This window comes from Haematobia irritans, chromosome 4, assembly GCF_050003625.1.
Source record: "Haematobia irritans isolate KBUSLIRL chromosome 4, ASM5000362v1, whole genome shotgun sequence".
NCBI lineage: Eukaryota > Metazoa > Arthropoda > Insecta > Diptera > Muscidae > Haematobia > Haematobia irritans.
Genome location: NC_134400.1, coordinates 111,706,063 through 111,724,042, shown reverse-complemented (window position 1 = coordinate 111,724,042; position 17,980 = coordinate 111,706,063). Strand labels below are relative to the sequence as shown.

The window sequence follows — 17,980 nt, the reverse complement described above, 5'->3', positions numbered from 1 at the left end:
GAGTTTTAGAGAAATCATAAACATATCGTGTATATGATGAAATAACGCCTTGATTTGAAATCTTTTCCGTCATTATTTAAATGAATACGATGAGTAAAATCTGGAAATTTTACTTTCAGTTTCAAGCAATTTTCATGATAAGTGCGCCTGTTCTACCCTGAAAGGAGTGTTTGCTGAGGAACGAAATTTTAGATAAGCAAAGTTTTCTTTTGACACAAATTTTAGAGACAATCGTTGAATCGCTTATCAAGAATTCGGATTAGTTTGCTCTAAACGAAAATACTTTATACGAAAGGGGAATTTCGTTTGTCTAAAATTTCATTCCGGAGGAAAATATTTTTTCTTTGGGTGTACCCTTAAGAAGTTAAATCGATTTATATCAATGCATTATCAAACGGACCGGTAAAAATAAATGTGATACAGATTTTTCAGGGTCTAAAATTCCAGTATATTTACATTTTTGTGCAAACTACAGTTTCTAGAAGCCCAAGGAGTTAAATCTGGAGATCGGTCTATGTGGAGGCTATACTAAAACATGGACCAATACTCACCACCTCTAAATTATCCTCAAATACCTCTAGAATTCCACTTTCAGACGAATTGGGTGAAAACTACGAATACTAGAACCCCAAGAAGTAAAATCGAGAGATCAGTCTATATAAGGGCTATATGAAAACACGGACCGATACAGACCATTTTCGACACTCCTCTTTATGGTCCTAAAATACCTCTAGATTTTTAATTTCCGGCAAATTTGATAAAAACTACGGATTCTAGAAGTCCCGGAAATATAGTCGAGAGATAGGTCTATATGGAGGCTATACCAAAACATGAACCGATAGACACCATTTGCGACGCACCTAATTGTGATCTTAAAATACCTCTAGATTTTCAATTTCAAGCAAATCTGCTAGAAGGTTAGGTTAGGTTAGGTGGCAGCCCGATGTATCAGGCTCACTTAGACTATTCTGTCCATTGTGATACCACATTGCTGAACTTCTCTCTTATCACTGAGTGCTGCGCGATTCCATGTTAAGCTCAATGACAAGGGACTTCCTTTTTATAGCCGAGTCCGTTCCACATTGCAGTGAAACCACTTAGAGAAGCTTTGAAACCCTCAGAAATGTCTCCAGCATTACTGAGGTGGGATAATCCGCCGCTGAAAAACTTTTTGGTGTTCGGTCGAAGCAGGAATCGAACCCACGACCTTGTGTATGCAAGGCGGGCATGTTCGGCTAGAAAATATAGTCTCTAGACGCCCAAGAAGTAACATCGGGAGATCGGTCTATATGAGGGTTACACCAAACAAGTATATACGACCGTAAGTTCGGCCAGGCCGAAGCTTATGTACCCTCCACCATGGATTGCGTAGAAACTTCTACTGAAGACTGTCATCCACAATCGAATTACTTGGGTTGCGGTAACACTTGCCGATGGCAAGGTATCTTAAAACTTCGTGACAGATTAAATACGTATATAATTAAGTTTAAAGTTTCTATAGAAATAAAATTTTGACAACATTTTCTATAGAAGTAAAATTTGGAAAAAAAATTCTATAGAAATAAAATTTTGACAAAATTTTCTATAGAAATAAAATTTTGACAAAATTTTCTATAGAAATAAAATTTTGACAAAATTTTCTGTAGAAATAAAATTTTGGTAGATTATTTTTGGTTCGAGTGGCAACCATGATTATGAACAGAATAAAATTTTAACAAAATTTTCTATAGAAACAAAATTTTGACAAAATTGTCCATAGAAATAAAATTTTGACAAAATTTTCTATAGAAATAAAATTTTGAAAAAATTTTCTAGAGAAATACAATTTTAGTAGATTATTTTTGGCTCGAGTGGCAATTTTTGTGTGATTATGAACAGAATAAAATTTTAACAAAATTTTCTATAGAAACAAAATTTTGACAAAATTGTCCATAGAAATAAAATTTTGACAAAATTTTCTATAGAAATAAAATTTTGAAAAAATTTTCTAGAGAAATACAATTTTAGTAGATTATTTTTGGCTCGAGTGGCAATTTTTGTGTGATTGGGGATCGGCTATATATAACTATAGACCGATATGGACCAATTTTGGCATGGTTATTAGCGGCCTTATACTAACACCACGTTGCAAATTTCAAACGGATCGGATGAATTTTGCTCCTCCAAGAGGCTCCGGAGGACAAATCTGGGGATCGGCTTATATGAGGGCTATATATAATTATGGACCGATATGGACCAATTTTGGCATGGTTGTTAGAGACAATATACTAACACCACGTACCAAATTTCAATCGGATCGGATAACTTTTGCTCATCTAAGAGGCTCCGGAAGTCAAATCTGGGGATCGGTTTATATGGGGGCTATATATAATTATGGACCGATGTGGACCAATTTTTGCATGGTCATTAGAGACCATATATCAACACCATGTACCAAATTTCAGCCGGATCGGATGAAATTTGGTTCTCTTAGAGGCTCCGTAAGCCAAATCGGGGGATCGGTTTATATGGGGGCTATATGTAATTATGGACCGATATGGACCAATGCGTGGTTGTTACAGGCCACAACTAACACCATGTACCAAATTTCAGCCGGATCGGATGAAATTTGCTTCTCTTAGAGCAATCCAAAGCCAAATTTGTGGTCCGTTTATATGGGGGCTATACGTAAAAGTTGACCGATATGGACCAATTTTTGCATTGTTGGTAGAGACCACATATTAACACCAAGTACCAAATTTCAGCCGGATCGGATGAAGTTTGCGTCTCTTAGAGCAATCGCTAGCCAAATTTGGCGGTCCGTTTATATGGGGGCTATACGTAAAAGTGGACCGATATGGCCCGTTTGCAATACCATCCGACCTTCATCAATAACAACTACTTGTGCCAAGTTTCAAGTCGATAGCTTGTTTCGTTCGGAAGTTAGCGTGATTTCAACAGACGGACGGACGGACGGACATGCTCAGATCGACTCAGAATTTCACCACGACCTAGAATTCATATACCTTATGGGGTCTTAGAGCAATATTTCGATGTGTTACAAACGGAATGACAAAGTTAATATACCCCCATGCTATGATGGAGGGTATAAAAAAGGACCGATACAACTCAATTTTAGCACACATCTTTATGGTCCCAAAATACCTATACGTTAGATTTCCAATTTCAGGCAAATCGGGTAGTAAACACAGCTTCTAGAAGCCCAGGAAGTAAAATCGGGAGATCGGTCTATATGGAGGCTATACCAAAACATGGACCGATACGGACCATTTTCGACACACCTCTTTATGGCCTTAAAATACCTCTAGATTTTTAATTTCAGGCAAATCGGATAGTAAACACAGTTTCTAGAAGCCCAAGAAGTAAATTTGGGAGATCGGTCTATATGGGGCTATACCAAAACATGGACCGATACACCCTATTTTCGACACACCTCTTTAAGGTCCAAAAATACTTCCAGATTTTCAATTTCAGGGAAATCGGATAGAAATTACAGTTGCTAGAAGCCCAAGAATAAAAATCGGGAGATCGGTCTATATGGCGGCTATACCAAAACATGAACCAATACGGACCATTTTCGATACACCTCTTTATGGTCCTAAATACCTCTAGATTTTCAATATCAGGCAAATCGGATAGAAAATACAGTTTCTAGACGCCCAAGAATCAAAATCGGGAGATCGGTCTATATGGGGGTTATACCAAAACATGGACGGATACGGACCATTTTCGACACACCTCTTTATGGTCCCAAAATACCTCTAGATTTCCGATTTCAGGCAAATCGGATAGTAAATACAGTTGCTAGAAGCCCAAGAAGCAAAATCGGGAGATCGGTCTATATGGGGGCTATACAAAAACATGAACCGATACTCATTATTTTCAACACACCTCTTTATAGTCCCAGATTTTTAATTTGAGGCAAATCGAATAGAAAATACTGTTTCTAGATGCCCAAGAAGAAAAATCGGGAGATCGGTCTATATTGGGGCTATACCAAAACATGGACCGATGGGCACCATTTTCGGCACACCTTTTTATGGTCCTCAAGTACCTCTAGATTTCCAATTTCAGGCAAATTGGATACAACTACGGTTTTTATAAATCCAAGACCCCAAATCGGGAAGTCTGTATATATGGGGACTATATCAAAGCTTGGTCCGATATAGCCCATCTTCGAACTTGACCTACCTGCAAACAAAAAAACAAATCTGTGCCAAATTTGAAGACGATAGCCCCATTATTGAAGGCTGTAGCGTGATTACAACAGACAGACAGACGGAAATGCTTATATCATCTTAGAATTTCTCCCTGATCAAGAATATATATACTTTATATAGTCGAAAATCGATATTTGGATGTGTTACACACGGAATGACAAACTTATTATACCCCGTCATCATTCTATGGTGGTGGGTATAAAAATACACAACGATGTAAAATTTTCCAGGTTTTAACAACGCTGTGAGAATCTCAAAATGTGGAGTATAATTTAGTTCAATTTTCCAACGAGGTAGTTCATTCTCACTATAAAAAAATTTACTTTTTCTTTTGGTGTAAGTGTTACAAGAGCTCACTTTTGAAAAATTGACTGTTATCTCAAAAAATTGCATAGATTCGGTTAGGTATAGAGGCAGCCGGAAATTTTGGACTCACTTAGACTATTCATGTCCGGTTCCAAAGTTTTGTCTTTAAACTAATGATTTTGGTATTGATTCCGAACCAAAGAAGCGGAAAATTGTAGGAAGGACTCACTTAAGATACATTTATCTTTTAAATTTGAGTTTTGCGTACTTCATTATAGGAAACAAATTTCAATTTATCAATTTCCCAGCTTTTTTCTTGTGTGCTATCAAAACTGATTAAAAACGTGTTAACGATTACATTAACTTCCTAACGGCCATTTTCATGTAGCTCCGTTAGGCTTTAACTGCCAGTTAACAGAAAATAAATTGCAAATATCTTCTCTCCGGTTAACGTTAACTGAAAAATTTTCAGCAATTAAATTCCTAACTTGCATATGGAATATATAGGCAAGATGGCAGATATGCCTATAGTTTGGTTTAAAAGTCCGTTAGCTAACGTAGCACTAACGGAGCTTCATGAAAATAGGGGGTAATTCAGGCACGGCTTCAAGTAGAAATTATGCTATTCTAAAATAAAGTGTTAAAAAGTCTCCTATTTTTAAACGCCTTTTAGCTTTATAGCTAAGATGCAAAAACTCAACAATATTAACGACGATTTAATTAATTTTGAACATTCTTTCAGGAGTACTAAAGTGAAGTAGACTTTAGTAAAACGCAATTTTCTTAGAATCCATTCAAAATCTTAAAAAAAATTATAAAAAAATATTTATTTGGCAAACTATCACAAAATTTTTTAATTCACATCCAAAATACTGAATGCGGATCACACCTTAAGAAGTGACGCATATTAAATGCAACGGCTATTGAAATGGTGGACACCCGCCCTATGACAAGCCCACCACTCCTGCGCTAATTTTGTAAAACCTCTGGATCCAAAAACAAAACATTTTCACACTTTTTGGCTTAAAATTGATATGGAGTACAAAAATGTTTACATGACAAATTCAATTTGTTCTTAATTAAACCCCTTCTGATCTCACTGTGTATCTTCCACTTTGTATTTTTGTGTAGTATTTCATATTTTATCCATATGTTTTCTATTTGTTTCTTTAACAGATTTGATCGATTGGCAGCCGAACACCATTGTTTGCGTATTAAATTATTGGGTGATTGTTATTACTGCGTCTCGGGGCTACCAGAGCCGAGGCCGGATCATGCCCATTGTGCTGTTGAAATGGGTCTAGATATGATTGATGCGATAGCGTAAGTACAACTAAATCAACAAACACAATACAAAACCTACACAAAATTTATGCACGCTCGAATAGGCCCCATACTTGAACTCGCAAATATTCTAAACGCCCAAAACATTCTGAAAACATACGAAACAGTTCGAGTGTTTCTATTGGAGTGTTGACTCAACAAGAATGTGCAGCCAACTGTGTGTGTTTTTAGGCTTTAAAGATACAAAAAAAAAAGTTTAGCATACTTTTGGACTCTTAACTTGATATGAATACATAATGGAATTGTATGCGAGACATTCCCAAAAGGGAATGATATCAATGCACTGTGGAACATTTGTTCTCAAATATGGATATTAGTAGATTTTTAAATTATGTTATCGTTTTCAGTCATAAAATAGTGGGGAAGAACCAAATTTGGACATTATTACACTATTTTATTTTATTTTATTTAAAAAGATGACATATTTATAAATATGGGTGTTGCATCTAAATCTCAAACAAGTATATACGGCCGTAAGTTCGGCCAGGCCGAAGCTTATGTACCCTCCATCATGGATTGCGTAGAAACTTCTTCTAAACACTGCCATCCACAATCGAATTACTTAAGTTGCGGTAACGCTTGCCGCTGGCAAGGTATCTTAAACCTCCTAACACCATCTTCTAAATTGTATGACAAAATTTTCTATAGAAAGAAAATTTTGACAAAAATTCCTACAGAAATAAAATTTTAACAAAATTTTCTATAGAAAAAAACTTTTGACAAAATTTTCTATAGAAATAAAGTCTTGGTAGATTATTTTTGGCTCGAGTGGCAACTATGATTATGAACCGAATAAAATTTGAACAAAATTTTCTATAGAAATACAATTTTGACAAAATTTTCTATAGAAATAAAAATTTGACAAAGATGAAAATTTTATTATGAACCGAATAATATTTTAACAAAATTTTCTCTAGAAATAAAATTTTGAAAAAATTTTCTATAGAAATAAAATTTTGACAAAATTTTCTATAGAAAAAATTTTGGTAGATTATTTTTGGCTCTAGTGGCAACCATGATTATGGACCGATATGGACCAATTTTTGTGTGATTGGACCAATTTTGGTATGGTTGTTAGCGACCATATACTAACACCACGTTCCTAATTTGAACCGGATCGGATGAATTTTGCTCCTCCAAGAGGCTCCGGAGGTCAAATCTGGAGAACGTTTTATATGGGGGCTATATATAATTATGGACCGATATGGACCAATTCTGGCACGGTTGTTAAAGATCATACTAACTAACACCATGTTCCAAATTACAACCGGATTGGATGAAATTTGCTTCTCTTGGAGACTTCGCAAGCCAAATCTGGGGATCGGTTTATATGGGGGGCTGTATATAATTATGGACCGATGTGGACCAATTTGTGCATGATTGTTAGAGACCATATACCAACACCATGTACCAAATTTCAGCTGGATCGGATGAAATATGCTTCTCTTAGAGGCTCCACAAGCCAAATCTGGGGGTCGGTTTATATGAGGGCTATATATAATTATGGACCGATGTGGACCAATTTTTGCATGGTTGTTAGAGATCATATACCAACATTATGTACCAAATTTCAGCCGGATCGGATGAAATATGCTTATCTTAGAGGCTCCAGAACCCACATCTAGGGATCGGTTTATATGGGCGCTATATAAAATTATGGACCGATATGAACCAATTTTTGCACGGTTGTTAGAGGCCATATACCAACACCATGTACCAAATTTCAGCCGGATCGGATGAAATTTGCTTCTCTTTGAGGCTTTGCAAGCCAAATCTGGAGATCGGTTTATATGAGGGCTATATATAATTATGGACCGATGTGGACCAATTTTTGCATGGTTGTTAGAGACCATATACCAACATTATGTACCAAATTTCAGGCGGATCGGATGAAATTTGCTTCTCTTTGAGGCTTTGCAAGCCAAATCTGGAGATCGGTTTATATGAGGGCTATATATAATTATGGACCGATGTGGACCAATTTTTGCATGGTTGTTGGAGACCACATAATAACACCATATACCAAATTTCAGCCGGATCGGATGAAATTTGCTTCTCTTTTAGGCTCCTCAAGCCAAATCTGGGGATCGGTTTATATGGGGGCTATATATAATTATGGACCGATGTGGACCAATTTTTGCACGGTTGTTAGAGACCATATACCAACACCATGTACAAAATTTCAGCTGGATCGGATGAAATATGCTTCTGTTAGAGGCTCTACAAGCCAAATCTGAGGGTCCCTTTATATGGGGGCTATACGTAAAAGTGGACCGATATGGCCCATTACATTACATAAAGTATACATATTCTGGGTCATGGTGAAATTCTGAGTCGATCTAAGCATGTCCGTCCGTCCGTCCGTCTGTTGAAATCACGCTAACTTCCGAACGAAACAAGCTATCGACTTGAAACTTGGCACAAGTAGTTGTTATTGATGTAGGTCGGATGGTATTGCAAATGGGCCATATCGGTTCACTTTTACGTATAGCCCCCATATTCACGGACCCCCAGATTTGGCTTGCGGAGCCTCTAAGAGAAGCATATTTCATCCGATCTGGCTAAAAGTTGGTACATGGTGTTGGTATATGGTCTCTAACAACCATGCAAAAATGGTCCACATCGGTCCATAATTATATATAGCCCCCATATAAACCGATCCCCAGATTTGGCTTGCGGAGCCTCAAAGAAAAGCAAATTTAATCCGATGCGGCTGACATTTGGTACATGATGTTGGTATATGGTCTCTAACAAGCATGCAAAAATTGGTCCACATCGGCCCATAATTATATATAGCCCCCATATAAACCGATCCCCAGATTTGGTTTGAAGAGCATCTAAGAGAAGCAAATTTCATTTATTATGATATATTGGTATTACTCAATTATGTATGGAACAAAATATCGGCCTAGTGGGCGCCGCGACCTCGGTGGCATACCTTCATCCGATGGTCCAAATTTTCGATGACGCTGAGGCATAATGGAGGTTCTATGCCGTTAATGTGCCGAATTATCTCATCCTTTAGCTCTTGAATTTTTGCTGGCTTATCGACGTACACCTTTTCTTTCAAATAACCCCAAAGAAAAAAGTCCAACGGTGTCAAATCACATGATCTTGGCGGCCAATTGACATCGCCATTACGTGAGATAACACGGCCATTGAATTTGTTGCGCAAAAGAGCCATTGTTTCGTTAGCTGTGTGGCAAGTGGCACCGTCCTGCTGAAACCACATATCATCCACATCCATATCTTCCAATTCGGGCCATAAAAAGTTCGTTATCATCTCACGATAGCGAACACCATTCACAGTAACTGCCTGACCGGCCTCATTTTGGAAGAAATACGGCCCGATGATGTCGCCAGCCCATAAACCGCACTAAACAGTCATTCTTTGTGGGTGCATTGGTTTTTCGACAATCACTCTCGGATTCTCATTCGCCCAAATGCAGCAATTCTGTTTATTGACGAATCCACTCAGGGGAAAATGTGCCTCATCACTGAAGATGATTTTCTTCGAAAATTGATCATCCACTGTTGCCATTTCTTGGAACCATTCTGCCCATTCACGACGTCCATGGTTCAAATTGAGTAAGTCTGAAATAGAGAAATGTCAAATAAAATTCGGAAAAAAACTTGGCGTTTAGGTGTGGTTCACATTAAACATCGGCCCTTACAATTTAACCACCCTTTATAAACCGATCCCCAGATTTGAATTCCGGAGCCTCTTTAAGGACAAAATTCATCCGATCCGGTTGAAACTTAGTACGTGGTGTTAGTATATGGTCTCTAATAACCATGCAAAAATTGATCCATATCGGTTCGTAGTTATATATAGCCCCATATAAAGCGATTCCCAGATTTGGCTTGCGGAGCCTCTAAGAGAAGCAAATTTCATCCGATCCGGTTGAAATTTGGTACATGGTGTTAGTATATGGTCTCTAACAACCATGCCAGGATTGGTCCATATCGGTTCATAATTATATATAGCCCCCATATAAACCGATCCCCAGATTTGACCTCCGGATCCTCTTGAAGGAGCGAAATTCATCCGATGCGATTGAAATTTAGTAGGTGGTGTTAGTATATGGTCTCTAACAACCATGCCAGAATTGGTCCATAACTATATATAGCCCCCATATAAACCGATCGCCAGATTTGACCTCTGAAGCCTATTAAAGGAGCAAAATTCATCCGATCCGGTTAAAATTTGGTATATTTCGCTAGTGTATGGCCGATAACAAACATGCCAAAATTGGTCCGTATCGATCTTTATTATATACAGCCCCCAAATAAACCGATCTCCAATCACAGAAAAATCACGATTGCGACTCGAGCCAAAAATAATCTACCAAAATTTTACTGCCATAGAAAATTTTGTCAAAATTTTATTTTTCTATAGAAAATTTTGTCAAAACTTTATGTCGTTGGGAAATTATGTCAAAAATTTATTTCTATATAAAATTTTGTCAAAATTTTATTTCTATAGAAAATTTTATCAGAATTTTATTTCTGTAGAGAATTTTGTCAAAATTTTATTTCTAAAGAATATTTATGAAGCATTTCATAGTTGGAGAGGAATATTTTGTAAAATCTTCTACCACTCTACCAAACAGTAAAAAATTTGCCAGTTTTGGTACACTCATGTTCATAATTGTATATAGCCCCCATATAAATCGACCCCGATATTTCAATTATGGCTCTATAATTACCACACAAAAGTTCATATCGGTTCGTAATTATTTCTTCCCTATATATACGGGTCAAGAACTGAATATGTACGTATTTAGTCGACCTTTCTTTTGTCTACTATATCCCGCACACGCAGAGAAGGAAAAAAGGGTCAAAATTTGGTCAAGGGAAAACGCGTGTAAATCGGTGAAATCGTTTATTTAAAAAATCAAATTAAATTTATTTTTCAAGTTCAATTAGTATAAAATTCAGGAAAAATATTCAGTTAGGCTTTCGCTTGTCCAAATCCGAATTGCCGGGCCTCACGCTTGACACCTGCCATCAGATTTTGTACAGCCACCTTGTCCACATTCTTCGCCGCAGAAAGCCAGTTTGCCTTGAACTGCTGCTCGTCCTTAGCAGTTTTTGTTTGGTCTTCTTTAGGTTCCGCTTGACAATAGCCCAGTATTTCTCAATTGGGCGGAGCTCTGGCGTGTTGGGAGGGTTTTTGTCCTTGGGAACCACCTGCACGTTGTTGGCGGCGTACAACTCCATGGCCTTTTTACCGTAATGGCAAGATGCCAAATCCGGCCAAAACAGTACGGAACAGCCGTGTTTCTTCAGGAAAGGCAGCAGACGTTTATTCAAACACTCTTTCACGTAAATTTCTTGGTTGACAGTCCCGGAAGCTATGAAAATGCTGCTTTTCAAGCCACAGGTACAGATGGCTTGCCAAACCAGATATTTCTTTGCGAACTTTGACAGTTTCATGCTTGAAAATATCTGCTACCTTTCCCCTTCCTTTTGCCGTACAAAACTCCTGTCCCGGAAGCTGCTTGTAGTCGGCTTTGACGTAGGTTTCGTCGTCCATTACCACGCAGTCAAACTTCGTCAGCATCGACGTGTACAGCCTCCGGGATCGCGCTTTGGCCGTCGTATTTTGTTTATCATCGCGATTTGGAGTCACTACCTTTTTATAAGTGGATAGTCCGGCTCGTTTTTTTGGCTCGATCCACGGTTGTAGACGATACACCCAGCTTATTTGCGGCAAAATTTTGATACGCTGCTCTTCTTGCTTGGACGGCATTTTGACAACTGAAGAGTGAATTCCAAAATTAAAATAGGAGCAACATTCTACACACACACCTTCAAAATGAGGGGTGTTCAGGTTTTTTAAATGCAAAATTGAAAGAAATACGTCAAGTTTATATTGACCAAATTTTGACCGTATCACCCTTAATGATCACTTCAAACATGTTTCAAGAGCAAAATGTTATTTTTGTATGGTAACCATGTAACATGTTTGTCACTAAAATTTTATTTTCTCGTCAAATATAACCTGCTTGCCGAAATCAGATACATGCTTTCCGAAAAAATAACATGGTTGCGAAAACCATGTTACATGGTCACCACCCAAAAATAACATTTTGCTCTTAAAACATGTTTGAGGTGATCATATTCCTTCTCTGGGTGCATGGACTAACTTACAATTTAGAAGATGATGTTAAGAAGTTTTAAGATGCCTTGCCATCGGCCGCAACCCAAGTAGTTTAATTGTGGATGGTCGTCTTTAATAGAAGTTTCTACGCAATCTATGGTGGAGGGTACATACGCCGAACTTACGGCCGTATATACTTGTTATACCCTGCGCCACACTGTGGAACAGGGTATTATAAGTTAGTGCATATGTTTGCAACACCCAGAAGGAGACGAGATAGACACATGGTGTCTTTGACAAAAATGCTTAGGGTGGGTTCCTGAGTCGATATAGCCATGTCCGTCTGTCCGTCTGTCCGTCTGTCCGTGAACACATTTTTGTAACCAAGGGATTAGGTAGTAATTTAAGCCCAATCGACTTCGAATTTGGCACAAGTATGTGTTTTAGGTCAAAATAGAACCCTATTGATTTTGGAAGAAATCGGTTCAGATTTAGATATAGCTCCCATATATCTTTCGCCCGATATGCACTTATACGCCCCAGACGCCTGAGTATTACCCCAATTTGGTCGAAATTTTGCACTAGGAGTTCAATTAGTAGTGTAGTCTAGCGTGCCAAATTTTATTGAAATCGGTTCAGATTTAGATATAGCTCCCATATATATCGTTCGCCCGATTTACACTCATATGACCACAGAGGCCAATTTTTTGCTCCGATTTTGTTAAAATTTTGCACAGGGAGTAGAATTAGCATTGTAGCTATGCGTGTCACATTTGGTTGAAATCGGTTCAGATTTAGATATAGCTCCCACATATAGCTTTCGCCCGATTTACACTCATATGACCACAGAGGCCAATTTTTAACTCCGATTTAGTTGAAATTTTGCACAGGGAGTAGAATTAGCATTGCAGCTATGCGTGCCAAATTTGGTTGAAATCGGTTCAGATTTAGATATATCTCCCATATATAGCTTTCGCCCGATTTACACTCATATGACCACAGAGACCATTTTTTAACTCCGATTTAGTTGAAATTTTGCACAGGGAGTAGAATTAGCATTGTAGCTATGCGTGCTAAATTTGGTTGAAATCGGTTCAGATTTTGATATATCTCCCATATATAGCTTTCGCCCGATTTACACTCATATGACCACAGAGGCCAATTTTTAACTCCGATTTAGTCGAAATTTTGCACAGGGAGTAGAATTAGCATTGTAGCTATGCGTACCAAATTTGGTTGAAATCGGTTCAGATTTAGATATAGCTCCCATATATATGTTTTTCTGATTTCGACAAAAATGGTCAAAATACCAACATTTCCCTTGTAAAATCGCCACTGCTTAGTCGAAGAGCTGTAAAAATGACTCTAATTTTCTTAATCTTCTATTACATATATATTGAGCGATAAATCATAAATAAATTTTTGCGAAGTTTCCTTAAAATTGCTTCAGATTTAAATGTTTCCCATATTTTTTTACTAACATTGTGTTCCACCCTTGTGCATTAGCCGACTTAATTTTTGAGTCTATAGATTTTGTAGAAGTCTATCAAATTCTGTCCAGATCGCGTGATATTTAAATGTATGTATTTGGGACAAACCTTTATATATAGCCCCCCAACACATTTGACGGATGTGATATGGTATCGAAAATTTAGATCCACAGAGTGGTGCAGGGTATAATATAGTCGGCCCCGCCCGACTTTAGACTTTCCTTACTTGTTTTTTAATTGAAATTGCTTCAATCACGATAATGATAGTATCAATCACAGAAATAATTGGAAATATATTTGATTAAAAATTAATTGATTTTTTCGATACTTTCAATTTATATTTTATTGCTTCAATTAAAAATTTAATTAATTTACGACACAAAATTTTATAGTTTTCATACAATTTTTTTAAGATTCTTTGTGTTTAAGCCAAAACCCAAGAAAACAAGCGTCGCCAAAAAGTAGTGCAAATTTTCTTTTTGGATACGGTGCAAAATCGGCGCAAAATTTAACATGGGCTTGTCATATGACAGATGTCCTGCATTTCAACAGCCGTTGCGCTGAATTTTCTTTACTTTTTAAGGTGTGATTTGAATTCAGTGTTTTCAAGTTTTCTAGTACGGAGCATTTCTTGCATTTTTGTCGAAAAAATTTAAATAATTTGCACCATTTTAACAGTTCTTACTCTGTTTTAATCCTATTTAAAACAAAAAATGTTAAAATTACTATTTTCTAAATTATTTTACATTTCGATGGTCTCTTATGTCACTGTACGATGTCTAGAATAAAAGTTTGTAAAAATTTTATTTTTGTTTCATATAAGACATCTTTAAAAATGTTCACGTTTAAAAAATAATACAAGAAAAAATATCTAAGTATATTGTATCAAAAAGAGTGAAGGAATAAAAGAGTTCAAAAGGAAAATATGGCATTGACCTTAACAATTTTACGCTTGTTTTTCCTTTTTATACCCCTCCCCAAAGGAAAGTGATGAGAATATAAAAAGTTTGCCCATCCATTTGTACCACATCGATTTCCAACGATGTTCGTCTGTCAGTCTTTATGTTGTAATCACGCTATAGCCTTCATGCTAAAATTTTGCACACACTCATCTTTTGTCCTGCCAGCAGACAAGTTTGAAGATGAGATAGATCGATCCAGGCCCTTGGTGTCCATCCGCCCGTCCAAATATTTGATGTTCATAGGATTTTGGTCGCATTTATTTTCCGATTTCGATGAAATTTGGTACAGAGTGTTTTTTTGCTACAAGGACGAATATGGAATTTGGAAAAAAAAATCGGATCAAACACATCATATTGCGCTTCTTTTCTAACAGATTGCCGTCAAATTTGGCACAAATTAATATAATTCACCATTCTTCGAGTGTGTTCATCGAAATCGGTTTAGATTAAGATATAGCTCCTATATATATGTATCGCCTGATTTTCCCAAATTTGACCATAAAACCCTTATTTACTATATGATCTTAGTCAAAGGTGGCTTACTCTAATCTTCTATAGTACTAACTATATGTGCAAAAAATGAAGGAAATCGGTTCACATTTAGATATAGCTCCTATATATACATCGCCCGATTTTCCAAAAGGGTGGTCATAATAACCCTATTTATTAACCGATCTTACAGAAATTTAGCACAAGGTAACCTTCTGTGGTATCAATCACACCTGTAAAATATCATCCAAATCGGTTCAGATTTAGATATAGCCCCATATATATGTACCGCCCGATTTTGAAAATTTCCCCTAATAAACTTATTTTGACCAAAGTGGTCTCATTTATTAACCGATCGTACTCCAATTTATCACAAAGCAATCTCCTGTAATATTAAACAAACACGCAGAATATCATCAAAATCACCCAGCAAAAAATCGTCGCCAAAAAAGTAATGAAAATGTTCTTTTTGGATCCGGAAGTGGTGGAAAATTGACACAGAAGCGATGAATTTAACATGGGCTTGTCATAGGACGGAAGTCCTCCATTTCAACAGCCGTTGCACTGAATTTGCATCACTTCTTTAGGTGTGATCCGAATTCAATGTTTTGGATGTACATTAAAAAATTCTGTAATATTTTGTCAAATAAATAATTTTTATAATTTTTAACGAATTCTAACGCTTGTCGGAAACGTTTGACCTCAAATATTTTCAAAAATTCACCTCTTTATGAATTCTTACTCCGTTTTTAACGTATTTGAAACAAAAAAGTTAAAATTACCCTTTAAAAGTATGAAGAAACCAAGTTATAAAAAATTGAACCTTCTGTAGTATCAACCAAATCGGTTCAGATTTAGATATAGATCCCATATAACATATATGCATCGCTCGATTTTCCCCAAAATTTGTCTATAATACTGCACCGATTTCGCATGGTTATGCACCGATTTCGCATGGTTTTTGCATGGATGTTTGAGGCCATATATTAACACCACGTACCAAATTTCAGCTGGATCGGATGAAATTTGCTTCTCTTAGAGTCCCCGCAATCCAAATTTGGGGGTCCATTTATATGGGGGCTGTACGTAAAAGTGGACCGATATGGCCCATTTGCAATACCATTTGACCTACATCAATAACAACTACTTGTGCCAAGTTTCAAGTCGATAGCTTGTTTCGTTCGGCAGTTAGGGTGATTTCAACAAACGGACGGACGGACGGACGGACATGCTCAGATCGACTCAGAATTTCCCCACGACCTAGATTATATATACTTTATGGGGTCTTAGAGCAATATTTCGATGTGTTACAAACGGAATGACAAAGTTAATATACCCCCATCCTATGGTGGAGGGTATAACAAGTGAGTAAAGCAGAAGTCGGGCGGGGCCGACTATATCATATCCTAAACCACCCCTACTGAATTAGTAAACATTGTTTGTGGTATAGGTTTGGGGAAAACCGCATTTCCACATTTAAGAATATTGAGGGGTTCTTGGGAGTTTTATCACAATCTGAACAGAAATGTCTAATATTAGGAGCGATAGTTGATTCTAAACCTACAGAGTTAGTATGCCACTAATATTGAGTCCATTATTAAAAAAAGATGAAATCGCTCAATTAGTGTGGGTAATAAAACCAAAATTCTGAAAATAGGATAATAGATTTATTTAAGAACTACATGTAAGTCTAAATCATACATGTACATTTGAGATTTGAGCAACATTGGTTAATAAATAAGAGTATTATGACCAAATTTGGGAAAATCGATCGATGCATATATATTGGAGCTATATCTAAATCTGAACCGATTTCGATGATATTTCCCAGATTTGGTTGATACCACAGAAGGTTACCTTGTGCTAAATTAGAATAAGATCGGATACTAAATAAGGCTATTATGGTCAGAAATAAATTTGTAAGGGATATTTTTTTCAAAAACGGGCGACACATATATATGGGAGCTATATCTAAATCTGAACCGATTTTGATTTTATTTTGCAGGGTTTGTTGATATTACAGGAGATTACCTTGTGATAAATTTGAGTAAAATCGGTTTGTAAATGACGCCGCTACGGTCAAAAATAAGGTTGTAAGGGGCAAATTTTTGAAAATTGGTCGCTACATATATATGGGAGCTATATCTACATCTGAACCGATTTCGATGAAATGTTGCACATACCGTTAGGACTATAGAGGACTTTGAGTAAGATCGGTTGATAAATAAGGGTTTTATGGACAAATTTAGAAAAATCGGGCGGTACATACATATGGGAGCTATAGCTAAATCTGAACCGATTTCGATGATTTTTTGCACATATAGTAAGTGCTATAGAAGATTACATTTAGCCAACTTTGAGTAAGATCGGTTGATAAATAAGAGTTTTGCGACCAAATTTGGGAAAATCGGGCGATACATATATATAAGAGCTATGTCTAAATTTGATCCGATTTCTTCCAAATTCAATAGCTTTCATCCTTGTGCCCAAGAAACTCCCTGTACCGTCGAAATCGGGTAATAATTACGACCGCTGAGTCGATCGTATATATATATTATGGGGTCTAAAGTCAATATTTCTGGTAGGCACATTTTTTGGCAGATCAAAGTTAATTTACCCTGGCCACTATGTGGTTTAGGGTATAATGAGTATTCGTTGTAAAGCGAATAGACGTTCGGAACAAAGAGAATAGATATTTGAAAAAAAGAGCATGTGCTGAGGAGTTGAAATTTTTGGCAAATTGATTTGTTAAGAGCTTGATAACTTTTTTTTTTTAAAAAACGCATAAAATTTGCAAAATCTCATCGGTTCTTTATTTGAAACGTTAGATTGGTCCATGACATTTACTTTTTGAAGATAATTTCATTTAAATGTTGACCGCGGCTGCGTCTTAGGTGGTCCATTCGGAAAGTCCAATTTTGGGCAACTTTTTCGAGCATTTCGGCCGGAATAGCCCGAATTTCTTCGGAAATGTTGTCTTCCAAAGCTGGAATAGTTGCTGGCTTATTTCTGTAGACTTTAGACTTGACGTAGCCCCACAAAAAATAGTCTAAAGGCGTCAAA

At 36.8% G+C, this 17,980-nt stretch overlaps 1 protein-coding gene across 1 annotated transcript in view; it reads left to right on the top strand.

Annotated features, from left to right (window-relative positions):
* Window positions 1-17,980, top strand: part of LOC142235716 (uncharacterized) — a 428,189-nt gene that overhangs the window by 203,322 nt on the left and 206,887 nt on the right. Inside the window, exon 12 of the mRNA XM_075306976.1 lies at window positions 5,703-5,849. Coding sequence (XP_075163091.1) covers window positions 5,703-5,849 — 147 coding nt within the window. The remainder of the gene's footprint in view (window positions 1-5,702; window positions 5,850-17,980) is intronic.